This window comes from Panicum hallii, chromosome 1 (genome assembly GCF_002211085.1).
Source record: "Panicum hallii strain FIL2 chromosome 1, PHallii_v3.1, whole genome shotgun sequence".
Lineage (NCBI taxonomy): Eukaryota > Viridiplantae > Streptophyta > Magnoliopsida > Poales > Poaceae > Panicum > Panicum hallii.
The window spans coordinates 52760926-52777338 of NC_038042.1; the positions used below are offsets into that span (position 1 = coordinate 52760926).

The following is a 16413-nucleotide window of genomic DNA, read 5'->3' on the forward strand; positions in this document are numbered from 1 at the left end:
ACTGCAATGCTGCCTCACTGTGCCGCAGCCGACGCCACGGCCAGCTCCTACCTGTACCTGCAGCACCCACTATTCCTCGGCTAGGCTAGGTTTAGTTACTATAAAGTTTCTTATAAATCCCACCATATTAGATGTTTAGATGCTAATTAGAAGTATTAAATATAGATTAATGATAAAATAAATTCCATAACCCCAGTCTTATTTGCGAGATGAATCTATTAAATCTAATTAGTTCATAATTAGCCTATGTGATGCTAAGTAAATATATGTTAATTATGGATTAAGTAGGTTTAATAGATTCGTCTTGCGAATAAATTTTAAATTTATGCAGTTAGTTTTATAATTAATTTATATTTATTTTCTAAGTGATATCGAAATATTTAATGTGACAGAATTTATTATAAACACTTTGAATCCATGCAGCCCCGTCTGCTCGGCGAAACCTTATCCTTTCCCCGTATGCTCAGCCGGCCACTAGGAGGAAGAAACACACGCGTGCCACCAACACAGCGAGCCTCAGAGCCTCAGATACGCATCAGTTGCTTGCCAGGCAGCAGTGGCAAAGCTGCGGAGGGGAGGAGCGATAAGTAGTAGAGGGGGGCGGGGCGGGTCGTTGGTACACGCGCAGCCCGCGAGCTAGTAGACGATACATACCGCGCGTTGCCACCGAGAGCTTACCGACACCGAGAAGCGGCCGCGTGCGCACGCGCGGGGCGAGGGGGTCGAGCGGGCGAAGCTAGCTAGTGTCGTCGGCCGGCCGCGAGCCCGCCCGGCATGTCGGCGCTAGTGGACGCGCTGTGCGCGCCGCCCGGCGACGCATCGGCGCTCATCTACGACACCTTCAACGCCGCCAGCTTCCTCTTCGACGGCCCCGCGGCGGCGGCGCTCTACGACGGCGCCGGCATTGTCGAGTGCCCGGCGCCCGCGCAGCAGCAGCAGCAGGCTGCCGAGGCCGCGGGGGAGACGCAGGCGGCGACGTCGTCGGCGCCGACCAGGGTCAGGAAGCGGCGGCGGCGGGCGCGGAGCTGCAAGTCCAGGGAGGAGACCGAGACCCAGCGGATGACGCACATCGCCGTGGAGCGCAACCGCCGCCGACAGATGAACGAGTACCTCGCCGCGCTCCGCTCCCTCATGCCGGAGCCCTACGTCCAGAGGGTACGACGCGCACGCCTCTTCCTCCTCCCACTCTAGCAAACAGACATCACTTCGTGTCAAGCGTGCTCCTTCCCACTCTATCCTCTACCCGTTCTTCTCCTGTTCGTCAAACCATGAAAGCGACGGCGGAGCAACCATGGCGGAGCAATGTTCTTCTGCCGAAAGAGACCCGCCGCTATTGCTGTTCAAGTATCGAGCGAGCAGTTCATGCAATGCAAAGCACTCCCTTTTTCTAGGTCAAACGCGACTATACAGATACACCTGCCATTCACTAGCTTTACCTTTTCGATTTCTTTGCTCAGTATTGGCCGGGCACCCACAAACTATATGCATTAATGTGTCCCCCTTCTCTCATTTACTCCTCTCTTGTTCTTCTTGCAGAGTTAATTCAATGCTCCACGGCTAGTACTCCCTGTCCAAATCCTGACAAAATTAATGCTCTCTCTATTTCTGGTTCGAAATCTCGTGCAGGGCGACCAAGCTTCCATTGTCGGAGGGGCAATCGAGTTCGTGAAGGAGCTCGAGCACCAGCTGCAGTGCCTCGAGGCGCAGAAGCGAACACTCCTGGTTCATCAGCACAAGGCGGCCAAGCCCGACGCGACGCCGATGCACCACTCCAGCGGCAGCACCAAGGCCACAGCCGGTACCACGGCCTGCGTGGAGTCCGCGGCGGCGGCGACGACGACGAGCAACTGCAGCAGCAGCGTGACCGAGGACGCGGCCGACCACGCGCCGCCGCCCCCGTTCGCGCAGTTCTTCACGTACCCGCAGTACGTGTGGTGCCACTCGCCGCGCGACCCCGCGTCGTCGTCGTCGGCGGAGGACGGCGGGCGGCCGGGGGTGGCCGACATCGAGGTGTCCCTGGTGGAGACGCACGCCAGCCTCCGCGTGATGACGCCGCGGCGGCCCGGGCAGCTGCTCGGCCTCGTCACCGGGCTGCAGGCGCTCCGCCTCGGCGTGCTCCACCTCAGCGTCACCACGCTGGAGTCCCTGGCCCTCTACTCCATCAGCGTCAAGGTACCGCGCGGCGCGCGCACACTCGCGGCTGCTTTCCGATCACTCACTCTCTCTCTCTCTCTCTCTCTCTCTCTCTCTCTCTCTCTCTCTCTCTCTCTCTCTCTCTCTCTCTCCCCCCCCCCCCCGCTAAAAGTTTCACTTCCAGTCCCGCGGCGTTTTGATGGTAGAAGTTGAACGACAAAGATGCGCTCGAAAACTACAGGGATCTTGCAGGTTTAGGCTCACGAATCGAGTGATTCCTGCAGGAAAGTTTTGCTCGTGTCTCGGCGCATCATTTAGGAATCATGACCTCACTCTGCACGAACCAAAAAAAACAATAGAAAACCCATTAGCAAACCAAGCGCCATGGGCTGAGCTGAGCTCTCCGTTGATTCGGCATGCGTGGCATCTAACTTAGGTTAGGTCCGAAACAAAAGCGTGTCAGATATTCTCCTGCCGTTAGATGGGTAGACCAAACAACCAGCTGTCAGGAGGTCATCGGCGATCACATCGCTGCTGCAGCCTGCAGTCCGGCAGGAGAGGTCCCTTCGTGCACCAAGCTCGAACCAGTGCATTATTGTTGGAGTCGAGTCGATTTTTTTTTCTTTTATCTCCGCTCCAAATCCTGGATGAGAGAATCCGATGGACCGACCTGACACGAACACTGGACACCTGGGTCTTTTCTTGCTCCCCGCCGGTACGAGTGCATGCTACAGAAGCGGTGCGCTGCTGCTTGCTTTTGACCGGGGAGTTCAGCGCGGCGCCGGGGCCCTGCCTGCCAACCTGCCATGGCGAGCTGAGCTGAGCTGAGCTCGCATCGCATGCATGCAGATGCAGCTCCACTCCTGCCTTGTCAATGGAGTTGTCACATTGGTGTTCATGGACCATGGACATGGAGTGTGCGCGGCACTGTACCGAGCTCTAGTAGTGGCAGCAGCAGCAGCAGCCTAGTAGAGTGCAGTTGTTGGAGTAGACACTGTGGAATGGCAAGCAAGCTGAGCTGAGCTGTGTAGCGTGTGACAGTTCATTGGAGACGGATGTTACAGTGGCAGGGTCCAGGGAGAATCTTTTCGCAGAACTCAGCGCAGCCCGGCGCCCCGGCTGGAGGAGATCAAGATTGGCATCGAGAAATGGGCGGAAAAAAGACTATGCCTAGGCGGCAGGGAGACAGCGTACATGTTGCTTTGCCGCCTGCAACTCCCCCCCCCCCCCCCCCCCCCCCGCGTTTGTTTTTGACCGCGGCCGTACGGCGCAGCGCCGTAGTTTACGACCAGGGGCAGCGGTGGCGGCGAGGACCGGCAGATCCCCCCACCCCTCCTTGTTCCTGATGGCTGATGCACCGGTTATCCGGGCTCCGGCCATTGCAAATGCATGTGCTAATCGTGGCGTGTGGCTTGCCGTGCAGGTGGAGGAAGGGTGCAGCCTGGCGACGGTGGAGGACATCGCCGCGGCCGCGCACCACGTGCTCTGCCTCATCGACGCCGCCGAGGCCACCGAGCAGCAGCAGGAGGAGGAGGAGGTGCTCGCCGCCTCGGGCCCGCGATAGGGCCGCCGCCCCGCGAGGCGAGCCGGCCGATGACGTCCCCGGCGATCGAGGAGAGAGCCATTGCCCGCAGGTGCCGTGACTCCAGTCGCGTACACAGCACGGGTTCTTTTGGCCGAGGCGGCGATGCCGAGCGGGTCTTCGTGTGTGCGTCTCCCCCCGGTTTTGCAGGGTTCGGTGAACGTCTCGATGTAACCGTGTAGTTTGTTTTTTCTTTTTTTTTTCCTTCACTTTTTTTTTGTTTTTCTAGTAGGTGTCCAATCGTGTTGTTGGCATGTCGTCGCAATGTTTCGCCTCGCATTTTATGTGTGATGGCTAGCTTCTCCAGCTCCATTTTGTTCGCAAGAATCCACATTCCACAGCTCTTGGAGCATTCACTTTGAAGTCCCAAGGACGAATCGTAGGCCCGCATGAATTTGTGGCTTCCTTGGTGGTTCCGGTGGGCTCACCATTGTCACTTCGGCCGATATGATGGCCCATTGACCTCTCCATCGGCCTACGGAGCCTAGGGGGGTAAGTCGCAAGGATATCCGGCCCGCCGCCCGCGTGCAAACTCAAACCAGGCCACTGGGCCAAAACTGTAAGCTGGACCATCACGCAGAAAAACCGTTTCCTCAAGGCCACCCCCGTCCCGGCTGACAAAACAGTCGCAGCCCACCGCAACATCACAAAACTGATAGCAGGTCATCAAGAACTGTCATTTGTTTATGCAAGCATTAATTTTTCAGCAATTCTACACCCGGTGACAGCTTCTGCGCCCGGTGAAAGGCTACTTGTAACCAAGGAAGAGAACAGCTCCGCTCACTATCAGCCGTGGATGCCTACGCAAGATCTCGTCCGGACGTCAACCCCGACCCAAAACTTGGCCTCAGTTCAACCTCCGCCCCACAGCAAAATAAAATACCACCTCGTCTGCGTGGACACCTCTGGTGAGATCGAGCACGACCGCAGGCAGCACGGCCTCTTCTCTGCCTCCTTCCCCAGGCGCCATGTGCCGCCCCGACTTTCCTGACCGGCTGGCCCATCCCATCATCTCCATGCTTCGGAGTCACTCCGGTCGCGCGTGTTCCAATCCGACCCCCCTCGCCGGCATCATGAAATGAGACCACGACGCGGAGGACGCCTAGAGCTGCTTTTCTAATCACCTCGTCCCTTGCAGAATCAGCGGCCATCTAGAGACTCACTAGAGAGCGCTCCTTTTGCCATTCCACAAGGCTCCAAACCCTGCGACGATTAAGTGCATGATGCAAGGGGAAAGTCGCACTAAGCAGGCCATGATTTGCTACGCGAGCTCGCACCTACCGCCTTTCAATGGCGAGGATCCACATCCATGAATCCATCCACGGCACCGACGACGTCCTGGACCCAAAAGGCAGAGGCCGAAACGTTGCGTTGCGTGAATTCCACATCAGTACACTGAAAACTCCAGGCATGGGGACTTGGTGTCCAGCTCTGATGAATATCTGACCCAGCTTTGCAAGCATCAGTACTGACTACTACTGAGAGTAGGCCTAACAAAATGCTTGTACAAGATGTCATCCAAGGACAGAGAACAGAAATTATGTTTGTTACCAGGAACAGCTGCAAATTTTTTCGGTGGTTCCTAGCTTATTGGATTGAGTGCAAGCTTCATCCTGATATAGTGATATGATATGTAAGCAGTTGCTGATTAGGGCTCTGCATCAACCTACCTCCAACTAGAAAATTGACATGGAGAAAATGCATGTTAATGGCCTAACCACAGGATGGCCGCCCAAATTGTTGCGCTAAGTAACAGAATCTTGAATGAGCATTATGAGCAGCAAGGCACTGGTCACCTAACGAGACCAAACACCTCCAGAGCATAACCAAATCGCACTATAATTCAGGCAGACACGGGCATGAGTCACGCTGAACCGGTCACGCTTCCTTTTTTTTCCTTTCAAGTTCAACACACACATCAGCAAATGATTGTTCTAAATTGACAACTAGTAGAAAGGTAATGGCCAGTGCTGAAACTGACTCGCTTCTCACCTGGAGAAAAACCTTTGGCCTAAGACTTAAAACTCACTAATTCGGGGAGAATTATCTGGAGCAGAACCCAATGTTGAATGGCAATATGGAAGAAAGGGGGGAAAGAAAAAAAAAATGGTTTTCAAGCCCTATACATTTATCCAGTGGAAACACCAAGCAGGTGCAGAAGATCTCACCACTCACCAAGCGTCCCAAGAACTGATTTGAACAGGATGAAATCTGCAGACTTTGGTATATGGCAGTTGGCACCTTTGATCTTCACCGGAAGCACACGCACGCACACACAAAAAGAGTATCGATGTCATGTATCCTAGTCAGAAGAAGAACCACCGAGAAGCAATGGCCTCACATCGGAAGAACTGAATCCTTTCCCCTGCCGCTCCTGCTGCTGAAGCAAGATCTTCCCACCGACGGCAATCTCTTCGCTGCATCCGGCAATGCGCGGCCGCTGCGGCCGCCGCCGCCGTCCTTGTTGCTGTGCTCCCCGTGGAGCCGCCTTGACGACCCCGTCCCCGAGGAGCCCGCCAGGAGGCCGCTCTCCCGGGCCATCATCAGCTCGTCCTCCAGGCTGGCCTGCAGCACGTCGGCGATGGACATGCGGCCTTCACGGTGCGTGTCCGACAGCGACGACGACGCCCTCACTGCCGGCGCGCCGTCCTCCTTGATCTCGACAATGCCGCTGGCATCCTCTGATCTCCCCGGACAATCTTTCGGCGCCTCCTCACCGCCGCCGCCGCCGTTGCCGCTGGCCGCATTCTGATCCTGTGGCTCGTCGCGCGCCTGCTCCGAGTCGTCGTCTATGGTCAGGACCAGCTCGAGGTTGTCTGTCCGTTCCTCCCGCGTGCCGCGGCGTTCCGGCGACGGCGACGGCGACACCACCCCGACGGTGACGAACGTGATGTTGCAGCGGCAGAGCGGGCAGTTGGAGTGCGACTTGAGCCACGTGTCGATGCACGGCAGGTGGAAGGCGTGGCTGCACTTGGGGAGCAGCCGGAGGCTCTCGCCGTCCCGGAACTCGCCTAGGCAGACGGAGCAGTCGGTGCTGTCCACGAACCCGTCGCCGCGCTTGTACTTGCACACCGTGATCTTGTTGATCAGCGTCTCGTCCAGCCCGTCCGACGGCACGGCGCTCCACGGCTCCTGACTTCGCGAGCCGCCGCCGCCGCCGCCGCCACCGCCACCGTCGGCGCCATGGCCACGGCCCCTGCCGGAGCCGAACAACCTGTTCCACAAGGAGCTGAAGGTGCCGCAATACTTGGAGATGATGGTGTAGTAGCTGACGAGGAGGAAGGCGCTGGCGAGCACGCCGATGATGGCGATGACGAGGGGCGAGAAGGTGGGGCCGGAGGAGTCGTCGCTGCCGGGGCCGCCGAGGTCGAAGGCCGGCGGCGGGGGCGGGAAGATGAAGTAGCACCACTGCGGACAGTACATGCTGCAGAGGCCCTGGGAGCAGTCCCTGGTTGGCTCATAGGGCACCCACGTCGGCTGCGGCCCAACAATTGTAGCAGGAGGAGAAGACGACGCCACCGCCGCCATGGAAGACAGAAACAAGAAGCAACCAACACCGTTGGGCTGGTGGGGAAGAGGATTGAGCCCCAACCCTGGGCAAATCTCAGCAATTTCTATATCAGACAATCCTCCTGAGACTGCCAAGTTCTAGCAGCAGACTGGAGCAGGGGATCTACATGAGAGTTTCTGATCCAAAATCCAAATAATTGTGCCCAGATGATGGAAGCAGCCAGCAAGAGACGTAGGTGCCTGTGCTTGTGCTCCTACCTCGGTACTCCAGGTGTTGGGAAATGTGAGAGGTGGGGGTAGAGACAGATCACAAGATGCTGCCAGTGTGAGGCGTGCTTTGAGCCTCCGAGGAACTGCTGCTACAGAGCACGGACCAGTGAGAGGAGTGAGAGAGAGAGCCAAAGCAAACCAGAATGTTCTTGCTTGGAAAGCAAAGTATTTTGCGAGTGGGAGAGGCTGACAGGGGAAGGGGAGGAGGAGATGGATGGTGGTGGTTGGGGGCTGGGGCCTACGCTGCCGCTCTGCTTTCATTTTCTTTTCCTTGATCTGCTGCCGCCGTTCATGGCCTCCCCTTTACCTAGTTTGTCTCCTTTAGCGTTCGGATGATAAGATGATAGTGAATTGGGAATGCTTACTTCCCCTATAATGAAATTATGCAGCTGTACGCCTGTACCAATGCAGTAGGTTCCTGGTGCGTGATGCCCTAACATGTCAAATGGAGCAAACATAGTCATTCAAAATTTTGTCACTTGGCAGAGGTGACTGAAACAAACCATGGCACCCTTCAACATGCCACTTGGCAGCTAGTCAAAATGGTGTAACTAATTTGGTGCCCGATGACTAAGGTTGTACTGGAGCAAACATCTCAATCAATTGCACAAAAGGGTTTTTTTTCTTAGTCTTGAGACTGCGCTTTTGGCAGTCAAAATCACTAGGAAAATGAAGAGCTTTGTCATCATGTGATTCAGGCATCCACAGCATTCAAGAAAACAAAGACCGTGGAACATAGCTACTAGCATGAAAATTTATTTACTGGCTATCACAGGACAAACTTACATGAAAACCAAAGCTGACGAAGACCAAAGAACGTCCATGTCTACCAAAGCATCCGCAGTTATAGCGACCGAGGATCTTGGAATTGCTCTCACATCAATCTAATTTCCTTCTCGCTTCAAGTAAACTAAGACAAGGGCGGCTAGCCCGCCACGCCGACTGACTTTCTTCAAATTTACTTCTCCCGATTCCGACACCTTTCCTTACTTTTGTCAAGTCACTAGTCGCTCTGCATTGGTGCAACCACATGACAGCCTGCTCACCTAACCCAACTTCATTTGAGGTCCAAGTTTAACCTTGTCCAATTCAGGTCTGGACGCAAGCATACACTTGACTGCATGTACATTCCCTCGTGGCCTCATGTTGCATCCTAATGGTCACGCCTGAATGAAGCAACTGATGGTAGGAGCCAAATTATCTTCAGCAGGCAGGACAAAAAAACAAAAACAAAAAACTGATGAGTATATAGAACTAGGCAACAAGCCCACAAGGAAAGGTTACTTAATGTGATGGACCAGATCGTCAAGGCCGAACTGATTTAATAGGCAGTGTATTTATTTTCTTTTGGATGGCATGAACGAATCATTATCATTCAGTGGGATCAGCAGTGTGACAGCAACAGGAAATGAAGGATTGAAGATGATGACAGAAAAAACTGGGGCATGTGGACCAAGGAAGATATGCAGTTCCATTCATTTGAAAGATTAATACCACCTAATTTTGATGCTTTTGATTTGGGAAGGTGAACAGCAAAATACTGTCAAATGCCACTCAATGTTTTAACGTACTTTGTAACCATGGGAAACACAAATAAGCATCAGTATGCATTGCATTTAAGATTCTGGTGAACAATGCCATACAAGGCGCAAACAGAGTGGAAAAGAGAATGCTATCAGCATGCCAAAGAAAGTGAAGTGAATGGTGGTACTATAACAGATCACTGAAGAAGACATAACAAACAGAAGAACTAATTGCAGGAAAAAACTAACAAGAAATGCAATTGTACCCTGGTAATATCTAATGCATCCAACAGGGTCATATCAAATGCATCATGTGATTGCATGCGGACATCTTTTCTAAACCATCGTCTATTTCTCTTATTCCATCCATACCATTTTGCCCTTTTGTTCTTTTCTTCATATATAGATCTTATCAAGATGCACAACTCTGGCTATAACTAAACCTTGGAGGTGTAGCATATACTCCAAGATACCCTATAAAAACATAAGAATCTAGTCGAAATTTGAATAAAAATGTCATGAGTTATGTCCAACATATGTCAGCGAATTAATTTCTTGTAGTCGTAAACGTGGAACAACCTTGATAGTTTATATAGGGCGGAGGGATAAATCAATAGCATCACAGTACCGTATGGATGAAAGTACTAAAGTAGTGATTAGATCCATGGGGAGTATCGAATAGTTAAATCATTGCTTAGCTGGAAAAGCAAGGACAAGGGCTACCAAGTTCAATCTTTCCACAGCTTTGATGCAATGAGGTGGAAAAGGGCAGATCCCACTTGCTGCACCCCACTTTACACAATAAATAAAGTTGGGCACTAGGGAAAGAGAGAATGTGGAGCTATGCAGTAGCAGCACATGCCAAACTGATTCTGCGACAATTGGACTGTTCTAACCGTTTCGAGCAAAACAGGATAATGCAGATGACACGAGTAGTGGTAAGTCAGTCAGTGACAACTGAACTAGAGGGTGTGGTTCTCAGAATAGCATGTATAATTGCAGCAGAAAGCAACATGGCACTATGGCAGTATGTTAGAAGCAACGGTACAATAATTACAGCAAGTCGGTGGTAACTAGTTCAAAATGGGCACTACAATTGGATTTGATCTAAAGGTAAAGCTGCAAAACACACACTTGGACATGGCTTTCCTACGTATGAGGAGCTGGCAGCCTTTCTTAGGCTTACTGATCAAGCCACCAGTTATTAAATCAATCAGGCAGCATTGTTGGCATCCTGCATGCAACAACATTCTCAACACAAAGCAGATTTTTCCTTCTATATTTGATATTACCATGAGAGTCTCTGTTCACACAATCATATAAATGCATAAATTGTTGATGAGCTGATAACAGAAGAATCTACCCTTCAGTAATCCAACATTGTCAGGCCACGTCAAAAAATAGCTTCAGTAAAGCAGAGGAAGTTGTCAGCTCAGCTACCCTAAGCTTAAAGTAGCTAGGAACAAAAGCTGGATAGAATCAATTCTTCAGCTCTATCGAGCATAATCAAGCCACATGGAAGTTATGCTTCCAGTAAAGCCGAGCATATGTGCCTATGCGGCTCCCATTTGTCTAGCTTTCCACCATCCTTCCTAGTTTTTGGATTCAAGTTTGCTAAGTTGTGGTGTGGATGCATTTCCTTTGGTACTACTTTTAGTGTGTGTATACTCAATTGCAGACTAAAGCGCAGATATTAATTTCTTTTGTCAGTTGTGAACCTCCAGTTAGCAGTCTAATTGCCTGCACATGTTTTAGTCAGACTGGTATTGTAAAATTTGGAGTCCTAACGATCAGGATAACTGCTATGACTGAAGGCATCATTCAATGATCTTAATTCTTAAAGGACAGTAAAACACCACCAATGGACGTTGTAACCTGTAACTACATTCAGTTTAAGGCAGTAAATCTCAGATTCTCAGGGCGTTTCCTCATCAATCTGAGACGCTCCCACCCCAGGGCGAGCAATTGAGCAATGTGACACAGCCACCCAATTTCTGAAGGCCTCTACACGTTCAATCTAAGCCCTGGTATGCATCACCGCACAATACAAAATGCACACTGAATTATCTGGACAGGATAGGGTTTGGCCCCTCACCTCGATTGGCTCTTGACGGCATGCCGCGGTGTCAGGCAAGAGGCGATGGATCTCAGACCGGAAAAGCGACTTCTCCGCGCCGTTAATCCGTGCCCCCTCCTCCCCGCTCGCAGCGTCATTTGTCGGACTGGATTCAGCGGCAGTAGGCACTCGACATTGCGAGAGCCGAGAGAGCAGCCGCCGCGAGCGCCGATGTTTAAAATAGCCTCAGCAAGCGGCCGCCTACGTCGTCCCACCCGCCCAGCCGCTCCGAATTAGCGAATCGATTGGGTAGAAGGAGCCACGAGGAGGCCGACGCCGCCTCGCCGGAGCTGAACGGGAAGCCACGGGGAAGAAGGCGCGCGGCTGCGGAGGGAGTATTATGGAAAATGATAATCTGATACAGGGGGTTTTATGAAAATATTCGGATCGCGATTAGTAATCGCGATCCGATTAAGGGGGTAAGTGAAAATATTTGGATCGCAGTTAGTAATCACGATCCGATTCAGGGGGGTAAGTGAAACTTTAGGGGGTTTTATATAAATAAGCAGGGAATTTTATGTAAATAAAGAAGGATTTTTTTGGAAAATATTATGGGATCGCGATCCGACTAGGGGTCTTTCTGCTAAAATTTTTATCGCCGACGGCTGCCGCCAGGTCCGGCTACGAGCTCTCCCTGCCTCCACTTAAACGCTCCGCCGGCCAGAATCCATCCGCGAACCGACCACGCTTGAAAGTGAGGGGAGCAGACGAGAAAGAAAGTAGGGATAGGCTCGGCGGCGGCGGCAATGGAGCTCCACGCCCGCGAATTCCGATCCGAGAGCCGCTGCGTGCCAACATGACCATAGACGCCATTGCCGAGGCTCGAGGTCCTTGAGCCCGTCCCCTCGGCGGTGAACTGGTGGGTGACGGAACGATTGCGAGAACATTCCCTAGGAGTTTGACAGTTGACACTGCTCGCGCGCAACGGGGATGTGAGCTCGTCCATCCCCACGGCCCGCACGATGCGCACGACGCGCTATGAGCAACAACCTGGCCAACGACCACTACTCGCCATGCACGGCTCGTAAACAATGCTCATGCGTGGCGTTTAACAGAAAGCAAAGAAAAAGAACGAACTGAACTAGGCACAAGGTTATTAACTAACAATTCTCCCCCTAAGCTTGTGCCCCTACTGAAACTACTCCTAACCTGTCTCGCAATCCCTGGAACCGATTCTTTGGCAGCGCCTTGGTCAAGAGATCCGCGAGTTGCCCTGCTGTGCCGATGATGACCGGCCTGATGTCCCCGGTTTCCACAGCTTCCCTGATGAAATGGTACTTGATTTGTATGTGCTTGCTTCTCTCGTGGTGCACCGGGTTCTTCACGAGGGCCACGGCAGTTTTGTTGTCTACCATGAAGTCGACGCCAACAGGTGTTGTTCCCCTGAGGTCGCCGAGCAACCGTGCCAACCATATGCCTTGACAAGCACCTGAGGCGGCTGCAACATATTCAGCTTCACATGACGAGAGGGCCACTACCCTCTGCAACATATTCAGCTTCACATGACGAGAGGGCCACTACCCTCTGCTTCTGAGACTGCCAGCTAACGACGTTGCTGCCGAGGGTATACAGCACTCCAGTCGTGCTCTTCCTTCGATCAACATCCCCGGCCCAATCACTGTCGTTGTATCCTTGCAATCTCCAGCTGTTGTCCTTTGCATACCGGCATCCGTAGTGGGTCGTGCCCACCACGTACCGTACAATGGTCTTCACAGCAGCACGATGCTCCTCCGTTGGTTTCTGCATAAAGCGGCTCACATAGCCCACGGCGTAGGCCAAGTCCGGCCTGGTATTCACTAAATACCTGAGGCTCCCCACCAAGCTCCTGTACTCGGTGCCATCAACTGGAGGTGATGTACTGTTCTCACTCAGCTGGGTTCTAGGCTCCAATGGTGTTGCACAAGGATTGCATCCTGTTAGACCAGCCTTCTCAACTATCCTCTCTGCATAGGCTCCTTGTCTCAGGGTGATCACCCCTTCTGCCTGCTGAACTTCAATCCCCGAGTAGAAACTCAATGGCCCGAGATCACTCATCTTGAACTCTTTCTTCATCTGCCACTTGAATTCTTCTACTTTCTGGCAGCTGCTTCCAACAATGATCAAGTCATCTACATAGACACCCACCAAGGTCCTTGCATCAATGCCACGAGCATACAGACCATGCTCAAGGGGACTCTGAACAAAACCGAGATTTTTTAGTGTACTGTCCAGCTTGATATTCCAGGCTCTTGGTGCCTGTCGAAGTCCATACAGAGCTTTATCCAGCTTGTAGACCTTGTTCTCCTGTCCTTCAACAACAAAGCCAGGAGGTTGCAAAACATAAACTTCCTCTTCTAGCTCACCATTCAAGAATGCAGATTTGACATCCATGTGATGTACTGTCCATCCCTCTTGTGCAGCGAGAGCAAGCAGCAACCTGACTGAATCAAGTCGAGCCACAGGTGCGAACACTTCATCAAAATCCACTCCCTCTCTCTGCACGTAGCCTTTAGCTACCAGGCACCCCTTGTGCTTAACAACGCGTCCTGCTGCATCCTTCTTGAGCTTGAACACCCATTTCAATCCTATGGGTTTGTGCCTTGGTGGCGGATCCACCAGCTTCCAGGTCCTGTTCTCCTCGATCGAATCGATCTCATCCTGCATTGCACGACGCCACACTTCTTGTTCAGCCTGTGCAAATGTTGCAGGTTCCTCTCCTTCCACCAGCAACAGCTCTTCATGCAGCTCTCGTGCTGCCAGTCCCGACGGTGTGCCTAGGCCCAGCAAGCTCCCGACGCGACGGTACCGCAGTGGCGCGTCATCACGGTCTGCATCCAGCTCGGCGTCTGCTCTAGAGGGAGGTAATGCGAGCTGGGTTGGTGTAGGGGCTGCTGCAGGTGTTGGTGGAGTTGTGGCAGCACTGGGTGTGCCATGCACCTGCAGTGGGCTCGCCGGCGCCACTGTAGATGCAGCCTCCGATCGGCTTGATGGTGTTGATGAAGTTGTCCACGCAGGGGCTGCTCCTGAAGCGCTTGGGGTAGAGCTTGCCGCAGCCGACGCACTTGGCGTGCTTGATGCTGTGCTTGCCGCGGCTTGCAAGTACTCAATGACGAACTCGCTGTCGACCGGCTCCTGCTGCTCACCATGCCACTCCCACTTCGCCTGCTCGTCGAAGATCACATCACAGCTGATGTGAACACGTCTCGTCGCCAGATCGTAGACCCGGTAGGCCGCTGACCCCGGCTCATAGCCGACGAAGATCATGTGGCGACTCCGATCATCCAGCTTCTTCAGGTTCGGCGTGGTGATCTTCACGTGCGCCACACACCCGAACGTGCATAGGTGGTGCACAGCCGGCACAGCTCCCGTCCAGAGCTCGTACAGTGTCTTTCCCCCAGTGCTCTTGGATGTCGATCTGTTGAGCAAGTACACGACGCAATTTACAGCCTCCCCCCAAAACATTCCAGGCAGGTTCTTGTCCTTCAGGAGGCAGCGTGCCATGGCCACCACCGACTGATTGCGTCGCTCCACAACCTCATTTTGCTGGGGGCTGTAGGGTGCCGTCAGCTCGCGGTGCACGCCGAGCTCGGCGCAGTAGTCCTTGAAGTGCGCCGTGGTGAACTCACCGCCCTGATCGGTACGGAGGGCGCCCAGCTGGTTGCCGCTCTTCCTTTCCGCTGCTGCCTGGATGTGCTTGATCGCGGTCGCCGCCTCGTCCTTGGAACGCAGCAGCGTGAGCCACATGTAGCGGCTGTAGTCATCGACGAGCAGCAGGAAGAACCGGTTGCCGCTTGGTGTGGCCGGCGTGACAGGGCCGCAGAGGTCCCCGTGGATGAGCTCCAGGGACCGCGTCGCGCACCGCTGCGCTTGCTGCGGGAACGGCGCACGCCGATGCTTACCGGCGAGGCATGCGTCGCACAGTTGGTCGACGTGCTCAAGCACTGGCATCCCTCGCACCAGCGCTTCCTTGCCCATCTTCCGCAGCGAGCCAAAGTTGATATGCCCGAATCGAGCATTACAGCGCCACGCATCCTCCCCTACACGCGCGGCCAGACAGACCGGACGCGCGATCCTGAGCTCGAGGTAGTAGAGGCGCCCGGGCTGCGATGCACCTTAGCCAGCAGGCGTTGCTGGTCATCACGAATCTGCATCACTCCGTGCCTGATGTGTACGCTGTACTCCTCCTCATCCAGCTGCCCGATGCTGATGATGTTTGTGGTGAGCCGAGGCAGGTAGTAGACGTTTTTGAGGGCGCGGTGCTCGCCGTTCTTGCATTCGTAGAGGATGGTGCCGCACCCCGCGATGCAAATGACGGAGCCGTCGTCGAATCTCACGGTCCCCGTCGTCGCCGTGTCGATGCTGGCGAACGCCGCTCGGGACCCCGTCATGTGATTTGAGGCCCCGGTGTCCAGCACCCAATGGCAGGGATCTTGCTCCTCTTCCTCACCAAGGGCAGCGTGTACCTTCTCCTCGATGAAGTGGACCTCGCCAGCGCCGCCGGATCCCGCCGCTGGAGCTCCCACGGCCGGCGCCAGCACCGCCGGAGCCAGGACAGAGCCCAGCGCGTCGTCTCCTGGGGCTGCGACAGGCCCGGCCGCCTGGCCGTTGCGGGAGCCATCGCAAGATGCGCCGCCACAGTTGGAGAGGTCGACTTGAGCCACCAGGAGAGTCTGCTCGTCATCCACGGCCACATGGGCCTGCTCGTCCCTCTTCTTTGACCTGCATTCAGAGGCCCAATGGCCCAGCTTGCCGCAATAGCGGCACTTGTCTCCCTTCCGGGCCGAGCCTGATCCCGAGCTTGATCTGCTCTGCCCGTCCGAGTCTCCACCGCCATGCCCGCGGCCTTTTCTGCCGCGTCCCCGGCCACGGCCGCCGGAGTTGCCGCCGCGAGAGCTTTCCGGCTTCTTGTTTTGCTCCTTCCAATAATCCTCGGTGTAGTACAACTTCCCGCCGATGGTGATCGACTGAGCAGGCGCGTCAGGCTCGTCGTCCTCGGCGGCCTTCAGCCGTCCCGTGACCTCTTCCACAGTGAGAGTGCAGAGATCGAGCAGGGTCTCAATTGAAAGCACGAGTTGCTTGTACCTGCACCTACTTCAGGACTACCTTGGGGTCGGGCTCAGGGTCGTCGAGAGTCGCCAGTTGGTTGACGACCCCGGTGAGGCGCATGGCGAAGTCCTCGATAGCCTCGCCGTCGCGGAATGCGAGTGACTCGTACTCACGCCTCAGCTTCTGCGCCGTGGTCTTCCTAATGCGCTCATCTCCAACGCGCATCGTCTTCACACACTCCCATGCCGCCTTCG

At 54.2% G+C, this 16413-nt stretch overlaps 2 protein-coding genes and 1 long non-coding RNA gene across 3 annotated transcripts; 1 reads left to right on the top strand and 2 right to left on the bottom strand.

The window, feature by feature from the left end:
• Window positions 1-614: 614 nt before the first annotated feature.
• On the top strand, window positions 615-4025 carry LOC112880434 (transcription factor bHLH94-like). The gene is made up of 3 exons (XM_025945063.1): window positions 615-1155; window positions 1627-2172; window positions 3557-4025. The coding sequence occupies exons 1-3, from the start codon at window positions 775-777 to the stop codon at window positions 3695-3697; spliced, it is 1068 nt and encodes a 355-aa protein (XP_025800848.1). The 5' UTR covers window positions 615-774; the 3' UTR covers window positions 3698-4025.
• A 1552-nt stretch (window positions 4026-5577) lies between these two features.
• LOC112878767 (E3 ubiquitin-protein ligase Os04g0590900-like) lies at window positions 5578-7893 on the bottom strand. Its single transcript, XM_025942985.1, has one exon. It carries the CDS (start codon window positions 7241-7243, stop codon window positions 6053-6055), a length of 1191 nt encoding a protein of 396 aa, XP_025798770.1. The 5' UTR covers window positions 7244-7893; the 3' UTR covers window positions 5578-6052.
• Window positions 7894-8098: 205 nt separating this feature from the next.
• Window positions 8099-11534, bottom strand: LOC112878768. The gene is made up of 2 exons (XR_003225864.1): window positions 11114-11534; window positions 8099-8696 (listed from the first exon to the last, which is right to left on the bottom strand). It is a non-coding gene; the product is annotated as an uncharacterized LOC112878768 (long non-coding RNA).
• Window positions 11535-16413: the final 4879 nt, after the last annotated feature.

What these genes read in the sequence shown, in the direction of transcription:
- LOC112880434 (XM_025945063.1), top strand. Translation starts at nt 775, where the DNA reads ATGTCGGCGCTAGTGGACGCGCTGTGCGCGCCGCCCGGCGACGCATCG. An exon ending in CGGAGCCCTACGTCCAGAGG is followed by an intron (nt 1,156 to 1,626) that starts GTACGACGCGCA and finishes AATCTCGTGCAG; the next exon opens with GGCGACCAAGCTTCCATTGT. An exon ending in TCTACTCCATCAGCGTCAAG is followed by an intron (nt 2,173 to 3,556) that starts GTACCGCGCGGC and finishes CTTGCCGTGCAG; the next exon opens with GTGGAGGAAGGGTGCAGCCT.
- LOC112878767 (XM_025942985.1), bottom strand. Translation starts at nt 7,243, where the DNA reads ATGGCGGCGGTGGCGTCGTCTTCTCCTCCTGCTACAATTGTTGGGCCG.